The sequence below is a fragment of the Pteronotus mesoamericanus genome, unplaced genomic scaffold (assembly GCF_021234165.1).
Source record: "Pteronotus mesoamericanus isolate MK-2021 breed Mesoamerican mustached bat unplaced genomic scaffold, CSHL_Meso_final contig_65, whole genome shotgun sequence".
Classification (NCBI taxonomy): Eukaryota; Metazoa; Chordata; class Mammalia; order Chiroptera; family Mormoopidae; genus Pteronotus; species Pteronotus mesoamericanus.
This window is the reverse complement of record NW_026555228.1, coordinates 6366704-6379536: the sequence shown is the minus strand read 5'-3', so window position 1 is coordinate 6379536 and position 12833 is coordinate 6366704. Positions and strand designations below refer to the sequence as shown.

The window sequence follows — 12833 nt, the reverse complement described above, 5'->3', positions numbered from 1 at the left end:
TTGTTCATTAGATTCCTCTTGCAAGTGAGGTCATATGGTATTTATCTTTCACCTCCTGGCTTATTTCACTTAGCATAATAGTATCCCGTTCCATCCATGCTGTCGCAAAAGATGGGAGTTCCTATTTTCTTTCTGCTGCATAGTATTCCATTGTGTAAATGTACCACACTTTTTTGATCCACTCATCTATTGGTGGGCACTTGGACTGTTTCCAGTGCTTGGCTATTGTAAATAGCACTGCTGTGAACACAGGGGCACATAGGTTCTTTTGAATTGGTGTTTCAGGATACTTAGGGTATAATCCCAGCAGCAGAATCGCTGGGTCATAAGGCAGTTCCGTTTTTAATTTTTTGAGGAAACTCCACAGTGCTTTCCACAGTGGCTGCACCAGCCTACATTGCACTAACAGTGCACTAGGGTTCCTTTTCCCCCACATCCTCACCAGTACTTGTTGTTTTTTTGGTTTATTAACAATAGCCATTCTGACAGGCGTGAGGTGATATCTCATTGTGGTTTTAATTTGCATCTCTCTGGTGGCTAGTGATGTTGAGCATATTTTCATATGTCTATGTGTCATCTGTATGTCCTCCTTGGAGAAGTGTCTATTCACATCCTTTGCTCATTTTTCAATTGGGTCATCTTCCTGGTGTTGAATTGTATGGGCTCTTTATGTATTGTGGAGATTAAACCCTTGTCTGATGTGTCATTGGCAAATATGTCCTCCTATACAGTCAGTTCCCTTTTTCATTTTCATGATGTGGAGAGAGGGGAAGGGAGGGAGAAAGAAAGGGAAAGAAACATTGATATGTGAGAGAAACATGGGTTGGTTGCTTCCTGTATGGCATCAACCGGGGACCTGGCCCACAACCCACGCACGTGCCTTGACTGGAAATCAAACCAGTGACCTTTTGGTATCTGGGATGACACTGTATCCACTGAGCCCCACCAGTCAGGGCTAGTCCCCAAATTAAATTCAAAGATTAGGATGAAGTTGTGCTTGCTTGATTTTCTTGAGCTTTATATGACCTGTGATGCAAAGAGACATGGTACAAGTTGGGTTTTTTTAGAATATTAAGAAATATTCTCTTGCAGTATTTGAATACCTACACTTAATATTTTAAAGTTTGTATTAATCCTAAAATGCTGTAAGTCTATGGTTTCTATTGATTGCAACCTTTGCGAATTGATTTCATCTCCTTGTTTCCCAATTTTCTCACTGGTACGATACAGTGTAGGAGTTAGAAAAATGGACTCTGGAGATAGGCTGTTTAGATTTGGTCTTCATCACTTAATTCTGCTCTTATATAAAATCCATTAACTGTGTGGATAACCGGAAGCATAGGCAATGAGTCAGTGAAATGAAGCTCGGGAGAATCTGATCTGTGATGCTATAGTCAAGTTGGTTAAATTTTTTTTCTTCTGTTCACAGATAACTTTGCTAGAGAGACAGCGAGGTATACTGGAAATAATTAACTTGGCAGGATAAAAAGAGTTAAGATGGTAAAGTGCTTAGAGTGGCGCCTGGCACACAGTGAGCGCTCAATAAGTGTTAGCTGTTACTATTATTTTATTATCCTGCCATTTGCTGGCCTTTCAGCTAGTTTGTACTGGGATCAGCTATTTCCTTCTGAGCGGACTCTGCAGTAATATAATAATTGGGTGTGTAGCATCATAATCTGTTGCCCCGGAGAAGGGAGGCTGTTGTCACAGCTTTGCCTTCACAAATTCATTGTGGGTTCAAACTAGGAAAACAGATGGACAAATCCTTTTGTAAACCTGGAGAGCATCAATAATTAGCAAATAGAGTCAGGACAATTATGACAACCTTCTGAAGATCAATTGGTTTGCTCTGTTTTAGGTTTGATACCATTTGTGGTGGGTTTCTCTTGCACAAAGTATTGCTTAAAAGGGAGGAGAAGGTGCAGTGTGAAATGCGGAGAATCCTGATAATTGTGATGAAAGCCTTTTCTGATCATGGAAAAGATACGATTTGCCCCCAAAGCCTTTAGTCCTGAGAGAGACAAGATGAACTGAATATACTTTGCACTGATGTTTGTACTAGATCTGTGTCTAGCCCCAGTCCAGAAGTAGGCGCTTTAGTTGTCTGGTCAGCCTTATGCTGACAGAGATGCCGATGTCAATGATGTCGTGTGTGTTTTAGTAGAAAGAGCACTGGATTAATACTCTTGGTTAGGGGTTCCAGTCTCAGGCCCTGGCGTTTCTTAGTTGGGTGACCTTGAGTAGGTCACATACAGAAAATGAGAATAATATTTTTCACTTAGCTCTCTAATTGTTGCAGAAATTTTAGAGCTTATAAATCTTTCTTTTTCCCTTTGCTTTTCTTAAATGTCCATACTCAGTGGGAATCAAATATGTGTTTTGAGTGAAGCCAGAGACCAAATAGAGTTCTAGGTCCACTCCTTTCACCAGTCTTGTTCCATTCTGAAAGACAAGTTGCTGTACATATTTAAATCTGAGCTCCTTCATCTGAAAAACAGGGATTCTAATACAATATTCATCGTATTAATGCAGTGGGAATTACATGAATGATGTATGCAAAGCTCTGGTTTCTGCCATGTAATAGATTATTATTATTATTGTTATCACATGGCAGATATAAAGCGACCTGCCTGCAGTCATATGGTTAGAAAGTACTGGTACCGTTGCTTAAAACCAGATGGACTTGATCCCAAAGCTCACCAATCGCGCCATGCTGCAAAGCCCACTGAAAGTTCCAGCAACACTGTTTTCCCCAGGAATCATCCATGTTGATTGTGAGGACAGTCACAATTCTCCAATAATTGATTCTGTCCTTAAAAATCATATTTGTCTGTTCCTTGTTGTTTATCTGGCTATTCATGGGCCTTGGCTCTTCAGCCCTATCTTATTGATGGAAGACAGAAATACTCTTTCTGCTTTTAGGTGCCATTTCTTTATCATGAGCAAACCCTATTCCTTAACACCCCCTAGTCCTGAGAGCCACTTGATGCTTCTTTTGTCCCCTCTTTTGCCCCTGTTCTCTCTGGATCTATGAGAAATATTCACTCTTAAGACTCTTAGGAGTTTCAGGTATTTTAGTCACTTTTTAAAATCTTCTTGAAATACCTGACCTTGCAAGAATAGCGGAAGTCATTAGCACTCGATTTTAGTTTGCAGGAAAAGGAATTCACGTTTTTAGCAGAAAATCAAATCAGGATGATTCAGAAAGATAGTTAAGTTTTATTAGTCTTAGTGCAATGCACAGGCGATGAATCAGTTTATTTCAGTACACACTATGAAACGTGACAAAGTGCTGTATTACTACTGCAAGATAACCTTTGAGCTGTTTTATCATGTCCATCAGCCAGCACACTGCTACTGACACTGCAATTTGTGAAGCCCAGCAATGCCAAGACTCTGTACAGCTGACTCTAGGTCACAAAAGAACAATATGTACTTAATTAGCCACCAACACAGCCCGGTTTGCCAAATTTCCACAGCAATTTCACTCAGAAGCTTTTCGGTCGAGAAGTCCTTCTTCTAAAGAAGAGAAAGCTGTCCTCATCTGTTTGCATCTCCCTTTATAGTTCTTTCCCATTCCTTTGGGATGCCTGGTGAGTTATTTTTCCTTTGTGGTTGAGGAGACGGAGGCAGGATTCCTTGCAATGATCTGTCTGGGTTCAGCTCTTGGCAATTTTTCTTCTAACTCAATAAAAACATTTTTTTAAAGTGAAGAAACTGGTAAATAAATACTGGCAACCATTGTTCTAAGACTGCGTTGCATTGCCACCTACTTCAGACTGCTCCATTCACTAAGATTTTTGTAATAAGGCTTTCATACTTACCTACAGAAGTTTCAGGGTAAGATTGGACTGTTCAAAATCTGTTTCTTGTTATGGAGATTATTATTCATTCCAAGCCCAATGAGGAGTAGTTTGAGGGAAAATTGATTGAGCGAGGCAATTTTTGATGATAGTTTATAAATATACATTTGTTACCAGGGCTTCATCCCTGCTGAAACATCACTCTTTCCTTTTATGATCCATAAAAAATAGGTGGGAGGGAGCATGAGTGAAAATTTAGAGTTTTCCCCTTTTATTGAATCCTTTCTTTTCACTTTAGGACATGGATTGTATCTCTTCCAACACACAGTAGGCACTTAAAACATTGTTATTGAATGAATGTTGGATACTAAGAATGGAGTGGTATGACTGATGGTTATAGAATATCAATTGCTTTTGTGTTCTGGAGGACATGGAAAGTGACCATAGTCCTGTCCACAGGAGATGGGACTAAAGTATTCTAGTCCTCTGGTAGGTGACTTTACCTGGCTGGAGGTCCTTATCACATGACACTCTATGCCCACCCTAACCGGCACTGATTGCTGATTTCTGGAGCTTAGAATAGCCAGCCAGTGCAGTGTCTTCGCTTTGAGGATGGAAAAACACAGCAGCCTATCCTTTCCTAGGTCTCTGGGACTAAAACCCCCAACTTTCAACCCAGCATTGGGTCTGTAGTGACACATTTGACAATGGCATATAGAATGGCACTTTCAAGTGATGACAATAGGATCTACACTATTGGATGTTATTTTACCTTTCATTATGAACTCCAGCCATTTGGAATTATCTAATAAAAGTTATCAGTGAAGCCTGGCAAAATCTATACTAACTCCTAATTCCTAAGGTAGGAAAATGAATATTTTTCTCTATCCATTTGAGAAAATAACAAGAGATACAAGAAATATCACATGCATATGTATCCGTCCTCCCTCCCTCCCTCCCTCCCTCCCTTCCTTTCTTCCTTCCTCCCAGTGGATCCCATTCAAGATCTACCTTGGGCTACTGTCTGAGTAACTTTGTCTACAGTATCATCCATCCATCCATTAATTTATTATCCAGACAATCAGCAATGGATATACATTCAATGATCCACCCATCCATCTGTCTAACTAGATAGTCAGCCACCTATGTATCTGTTCATCCAATTCTTTGCCTACTCTGTGCTGAGCCCACATCAGCTGTTTTACAAAATATCTTTAAATTTGGATTTTTATTTTCCTGATTATTTCCTCCTGAGAGAGTCAATTTAACTCCTTCTGAGAGAGGTTAAAAAAATTGGAGATGATGTGGGGCAGGAACACAGAATTAAATATATAATATATATAATTTTAGTTTGTCATATCTGGAGGCACTCACTTGTCAATTTGTCACATTGGATGGATTTTTTGTTGGCGATGTTCAACAAATTCCTCCCTTGACAAAATACAAATGTCTCTTTATAATTAGTACATTGCTTGTGGGGGTGATACATTGAGACCATGAAAATAACCTGTTCCCTAACTATGTCTCACTTTATGGTTTATTATACATTGAGGGCTTCATCAGAATCAATTATTATTGTAGTAGCAATTTTCTATTTCTGTTATTTCTTCTGTATCAGCTGCCATTCTTTCATAAACATGATTCTTGTCTCTCTTCCTCCACCATATTCTTTAAAGCACATTAAAGTGGACTTTCACATAGGACTAATAGGAAACTCTACCTCAGTCATCATTGGGGCGTCTTCATTACCTCCTCACATGTCACAGACTCACTAAGGTTCTACGGGACCTTCCTGGTGGTGGGAGTCCTTCTTGGTCACCACAGCAGTGCCCACCATCCCAGCCATGTGATCCATTGAGCTCTGCCTCTTTGGAGTTTCCTTAGGTTTCTGGCACAATAGAATCTTTGGCAAACCTGGGAACTTTAGGCTTAACAACATGCCTCCACAGTGCCCAACACGTGAATTGTGGTAAGCCTTAGGGAGAAATCTTCCTTTCTGTGGTTGTCTAGAGGTACCCACCTCTTTTTTTTTTTTTTTGCCCCCTAACTCTATGATATCAATCATAATTGGCTCACATCTGTTTTGGCCTTTCACAAAAGAAAGGAAGAACCTTTGAATTAAAGGATACAGCTTTCCACACTCCAAGGAAATATTAAGGGTCTGGTTACCACTTGGGTTGGGGTAGCAGGGTCTACAAAGGGTCTGAGAAAGAGAAACTCAAAATTTATCCTGTCATATAGGATTTTTTGGGGAGAATGACCTGGAATTATAGCTATGAGTTATAAAGTAATCACTGAAGTGTGTTCTGATTTCCAAAAACTCAGCTTACAAATGAACACAACTGTTCTGTAATGAGTAGAACCAGGCAGTGATACCTGCAATTTATAATGGTTACTTCTTTTCGACAAAGTAATGTGAGTTTGCTCCTTGATAATCTCATTTCAATTTGATTTTCACTTAACATTTGCAGACCATTCATTTGTCAAATCCTGTGAGAGGAATCTGTTACTTTTTTAAAATCGATTTTTGTGAAGTCCTCCTAGAGCTAAACTTTTTAACTTGCCAATTTACCATATATTTTCCTTACATTCCTTCATGCAGTTTATGTGTGTGAATGATACATATATATGTGTATATACAAACATTCATTCATGTGAATATACATATACATATTCATATATATATTTATTTTAGTATTCCAAATAAGACCACTCGTTTTAATCAATATGTATTTATCATCCATGTAGACGTCTTATCTTGGTAGCATCTTTTTACCACATCAGCTCTTTATGATATTTGAAGCTTATTTGAAAATAAACAGGCATCAATTTTTTTTATCATTCTAAGGTTCCCCTTTCCTTTTCTGCTCTCCCTGTTTGTGCAAAAGACCATGCTTTCTCCTCCTAGATCCCAGTCATTCTTTTTATGTGCATTTAGGAAGAACAAAGGACCATCTGAAGTGGAGGACGCTGAAGATAAGTGCGAAAACACCGTCACAATTGAAAATGGCATCCCCTGTGACCCCCTGGACTCGAAGAGATGGCACATCAATGACACCTTTATGACAGAGGATGAGCGGCTCACCCCTCTCTAAAGGGCTGCAGTTTTGCTTCCCAAGAAACTCAACGCTTGTTTCTGTGCAGCTGTTGAGCACCACAAATTATCAAGGGCAGATTACATATTTTTTTTCACCTTTCTTCTTTTGTAAGAAATTTTGAATGCACACGAAAGTGCAAGGCAATCAGTTATACCCATGAATACCATTGGAATCATAAGCTGTTGAATACTCCAAGTATTCTAAAATATTTCCCTGACAACGCAATGTGTAAGTGTAGTCATTTGGTGTTTGTAACTCTTGATTTAAAAACCCATCAGTATTTAAGCATTAAAAATAAGGTCAGGGCACAATATATATTTCACACTCTGAAGACCTAAGGAAAAACATTTTTCCAGTGGCAAATACCTATAATATGGTGTAGAAATCATTGAAAATTGATCCTTTTGAATATTGTTTATATCACTCTGTATCTGACAAGAAATAAGCAAGAATAAAAGTAATTATTGTAAATGGGATGGATAAAAATGGGAGTGTTGATAAACAAGGTGGAATTTGATCCTGTAATTATACCAACAGTTGCCTGTGTAATTTCTATCAGTCTCTAATAGGGCAGCTCTGTTTGTTGAGTAGTCCTGCAATTTGTAAGAGTACAATCTAGGCTAATATAATAAAGTGCTAATTATCTCTTTTTGATTGTGTGACTGTGGTCTGAGGTTTATTTTCACACCGTGAAACATAATAAGCCTAATTGTTATTATTTATATTAATCTGTTCTACAGCCCTAAAAATCAATTATTTTTGTTTTGTATCCTTGCTTGAAGACGCCTTGTAATTTTTAGGCTTGGTTTTCCTTACAGATAGGCCATGTGTCATTCTTATAATAATTATTATACATTTGTTAATAGAAAGAAAATTAATTACTCAGTCTCCCACTGCTATTGCCCATAGTTGCCATTGCCGCAATAGTGTCTAGCTCACTGCCTTGCCTCCGGCATTGCTCCCTGGATATCAACTCTAAGGTGGACGATTGCATGCCGAAGGTTTATTGAGGACTGCCCTCGAAACTACACCTGTAGGAAGTGAGGAAGGCAAGTGTGGCAGACGGCCTTTAAAGTATCTGCCATCTCCTGATGTTTACACCTTCATATGATCCGTACTCCTCGAGTGACGATGGAACCTGTGACTTGCTTCTAATGAATAGAATACAGCAAAGGGGATGAACCATCAGTCCTGCAATTATATTATGTCCGAGTCTGTCTGGCTAGCAGATTTGTCCTGGAGACTCTCCTTGCTGGCTTGATCAAGTAAGGGGCCATGTTGGGACAGCCCACATGAAAGAAACTGTGAGCAACCTCTAGGAATTGCTGGTGGCCTCTTGGCACTGAAGGCAGCCTCCGATCAATCAACATCCAGGAAGACGGCGGGGTCCTCGGTCCTACAAACACAAGGAAGTGGATTCTCTGAACAATTAGAGTAAGATTGGAAGTGGGTTTTTCCACAGTCAAGTCCTCAGATGGGAATGCAGTCTGGCCAACACTTCTGAGTGCAGCCCGATGCAGAGGGCCCAGTTAAGTTGCGGCCAGACTCCCGACCCATGGACACTGTGAGATGATAAATGCGTGTCTTTGAAGCTCCCAGGTTTGCGGTAATGTGTTACGCAGCAATAGGCTACTAGTAAGGTAGGGTTAGGCAGAGGAAGAAGAGACCAACAACACGGTTACATCAGAGGCCTCAGCAGGTCCTTCAGGGAGCTTAGGAGCTGAGGTTGTCCCTGATCGAGAGAAGATGGCTGGGCCTTTGTATCTTGTTTGCCACTTATGCTTGTGGGTGCTGCCTGGAGAGGGTCTGCCCGTGGAAAGAGTTCCCTGTGGCTGGGGGCAACTCCCGTTGAAGGACTCATCTGTGAACCTTCAAAAACAAGTATTTCTAGAAGCTGGGGATGGGTACATGGGCCCTGAGAGGGAGCCTGGCGGACCCTCAGAATATCCACCACACCACCCAGTCCATTGGCTACAGTGTGCTTGAATGAATATCCAAAATGTAAACTTAATCCTGTTAGTTCCTAACATAGAAGCTTTTGTTTTTATTTATTTTTAAATTAAATTTATTGATGACACTAGTTGATAATGACATCATATAATTTTCAGTTGCACAACTTTATAATATGGCATCTGTATACTCTATTGTGTGTTCACTAAATGCCTTATTATCTTTAGGATAAAGGCCAGACTTCTTAACAAGTGAAGGGCCCAACTGTAGTTCGACCTTCACTTTCCTCTCTAATTCCATCCCTCCCCCCTCCTCCCCTTTCTGTCTCTTTGCCTTTCTTTCATCAGCCATACTAGTTCCCTCACTTCTAGGCCTTTGAACAAGCTGCTCCCTCTCCCTAGAACACTTGTGCCTATCTCTCAGCCACTCTTCCAGCTTATCCGTAGGGTCTCCCTTAAACATCTTGCCCTCCTGGAGGTCTTTGCTGGACCTCCTGGCTATGTGCTCCTAGAATACTCAGCTCATTATGCTCATTTTATTGTACTATAATTATATTTAAATGTGTTTTATGGAAGAAGGAGACCACAAACCAAGAGTTTTGTAGGGCCCACAAAAGTCCTAATATAGCCTTGTCTCTCTAAACTTTTTCATAACCCAGTTCAGTTTGCTACCACCTCTAACCAGGTAGAATTAGCCACTGCTTTGTAACCTTACCATATCTGTACAACTTTTTAAAATTATCATTATTACAATATTTTACTTGTTTACATGTCTGTCTTCACCCTAAATATTCTTAGAGGCAGTCTTCAAGTCACTCAGCATAGTGCTTTGTCTTTCTCTTTTCTTCCCTGCCTTTTGCCCATCCTTTTTTCTTTCCTTTATTCTACAGTGGTAAGCAAAATCAAACACAGTCCCTGTTCTCATAGAGCTAAAATTCTACATAGTCAGAGCTCAATAAATATGTGCTAATAGACAAGCACATGAGCTGGTAGTTGTTGCAAGCTCATAGTCTTATCCCTTCTGAGAGTAAAGCCTGCCTCTCTCTATGTGGAGAAGTTTGAATTTGTGGCTGCAAGATTTTTTGACTTGGACACCATTTTTACTTGGGAACCATATACTCTTTAATATTATTAGAGTTTCCTTATTTTTAGGAGAGGAATGAGATTTGATCTCTCAATTGTAAATGATTTATTAAAGAACCATTTTCTATCTTACCTCCTCTTGAGTTGTATAGTCCAGAATAAGGTAGCTTTGCATATAGAATTGACAAAACATCATCTGAGTTCAATCTGTGTACTAGCAAGCATAACCTAAGAGGATGGAAACCGTTCTTGGTGGAGAGAGAAAAGTTTACATATTATAATGGTTTGTAGTCCTCCAAAGGACCACAGTACATAAACAGATACATAGTATAGCTATGGTATTAAAATTTCATAGCTGAGCTATTAGTAAAATATATTTAAAAAGTCTCAATAAGGGGAAAAATGGTTGAGAAACACTGATTCTAGATAGGCTTCTTATTTTTAAGACATAGATAAACCAATTTGTTTACTAGATCATTTTCTTCACTGTCTGTTTATTCTGATGCTGAGGGGGATTTATCCCAGTTGCAAAGGTCTATTCCACTAAATATACTAGTCGGGGAAGTCTTCTATTGTAGCAGAGATGTGCTGTAAACCTGACAGTGCATGTAACAGCAAAATGGAGCTTATGTCTCCTGCCTACTGCCTTTGACAAACACTCTGGGTAATTAGAGAGCAGTCAATCTTCAACTATGCCTTCCATTTTTAATTTAATGATCCTGAAATGTGTCACAAGGGAACACATTGCAAGATGATATGTACTGGAAATAAAATGTTGTAAAGCAATTGGAAATATAGCTGTCATTCAAGTCGCCAAGCCCTTAGCAAAAACTACAATGAAACTGGAAAGAGGGAAGTGTCTGAGAACCAAGTCACTATAAAAAAAATTAGCTGGGATAGTGATATCTGGACTTGTTTCACAGAAGTATTTTAAGTACAAAACTGGGGGGTACGGTTTTACCTTTCATGTTTTTCACAAGGACTAATCAATAGAAAATACCACTATATAAAAGAATTCACTGAGTTCTTGAATTTAGAATGATACGTGATCAGATTTCAAATGTGAATATCACCAAGTGAAATATGTACATTTATCATTCCTGGATAAGGAACAAGGAATAGGAGAGAACACAAGTTAAGAACCAAAAAGAGTAAGAAATTCCTTAGAGTCCCAATCCCCAGTCCTTACTTGGAATTCCTAGGGTCCCTTAATATAGTATTTTACTCCCCATTTTACACCTTGTTTTCCTTCCTAAAAATATCACATATCTAGTTGCCTCAATTACTTAAGCAAGTGTATAGAAGTTTCCTTCTTTCCTCCTACTCTTCCTGTGCCCTTTCCTTCCTTTCTGCCTAAAGAATTTATTGAATGTCCACTCTATGTAAGATACCATGTTTGGTTCAGGAAACGAATGGAGAAAGAATGTCCTAGAAGGGACTCTCATTATTTATGACAAGATTAAGTTTATTACTAAGAATACCACTCTCTTTTAGGGGCTTTTAGCACCCTTCATCCCCCCTCCTTTGACACACAGTCCCTTCTTGAATTTTCTGTGATATGGAGAAGCTGAAAGAGAAAGAATAAACAGGTGAAAAATTGAGTGGTTTTGTATAAAATATAACTTAGTTCTCAGTAGGGAAAGAAAGAAGAGAATTGCAACTTGTGCATAATGAAGGTGATGGAGAAAATTCTAGGGATTAATTATTCTTTCTGAAGACTACCAGCAGGTTACTATCCAGAGAAACGTTGAAGAGAGAAAAAGTGTGCAAGTGGTTGTTGTTTATTAAATGATTAGTTGCTCCATATACTGGTGGAGAGTACCAGGGCTAGAGGAATACATCTCCACAATCCCTTATCTGCAACTCCAAAATCTGAAAACCACTTGGCAGTAACACCTGACCTGAACAGATAGGTTTCGTGGGATCTTTATATATTGTACTTAATATTATTGAATGTAGAAATATTCAAGTGTTTGGCAATAGGATTCCACTGGAAGTAGATTAATATATGGTATATGCACAGTATCACCTGTACTGCCTGAGTTCTAATTCTACCACCACCCTTTACTAACTGGGTGGCCCCAGGTGAGCAGGAATTCATAAAAGTGGAGAGAAGGCAATCCAGTGAAGTATCCTGTCTCCATTTGATGTAAACAGGCTAGCTGTAAAAAAGGAACTAATTGGCCTTATTTACCCAAAGGGTTATTGCAAGAATAGAATTAAATGATAAAGAGGCAAAATTAATAAAGAAAATGTGCTCTGTGAATAAAATTTTTATTTATTAAAGTTGATATTGAGACTTACTCAACTTGAGGCCATTAAGAGGAATAAAATCATCTGAGGGAAATATTTTACTATATAAATATATATTCATATCTACAATGGCTGAATATCAGAATTAGATAACCTACCCATCTAGAAAGACATAACCACATGTAGATCTTGTAGGGAGACAGCAGGTAGGCATTTTCAACACAAAGACATAAAAAAAACCGTACAAAAACTCTGCTAAGAAAAAACTTTCAAGTACACATCACTTCTAACCCCCAATAATGCTGTACCCACTGCCACACAGAGAATATCATCCCATATAATCCCTAAAGAGAGAGACACCGAGAGAGAAACAGAGGCAAACTTGTGATAACAGCTAATTATCCCAGTATTAACTTCAACTCAATTAGGTAATGATGATCATGTTTTTAAACGATTACTCTTTTTTTTTACTTTATAATTATCATTGAATCAGCTGACATTTATTGAATCAACTACCCTATCAATTCAGTTAAAAAATTCTATCTGACTGGATGGACGAGCTGTTAGGTTGAATTATCTAGTCAGCATGGTAGAACTTGGTGTATCTGGTCAAATTCTAATGATACTTAGACTCTCTTATATTCAGA

At 38.8% G+C, this 12833-nt stretch overlaps 1 protein-coding gene across 2 annotated transcripts in view; it reads left to right on the top strand.

The window, feature by feature from the left end:
- The window catches only part of CLTRN (collectrin, amino acid transport regulator), a 29142-nt gene extending 21626 nt beyond the window's left edge, over nt 1-7516 (top strand). For both annotated transcript variants that reach the window (XM_054581089.1, XM_054581087.1), the window contains exon 6: nt 6742-7516. In XM_054581089.1, the coding sequence (XP_054437064.1) occupies nt 6742-6898 (157 nt within the window). In that variant the 3' untranslated portion in view covers nt 6899-7516. The remainder of the gene's footprint in view (nt 1-6741) is intronic.
- Nucleotides 7517-12833: the final 5317 nt, after the last annotated feature.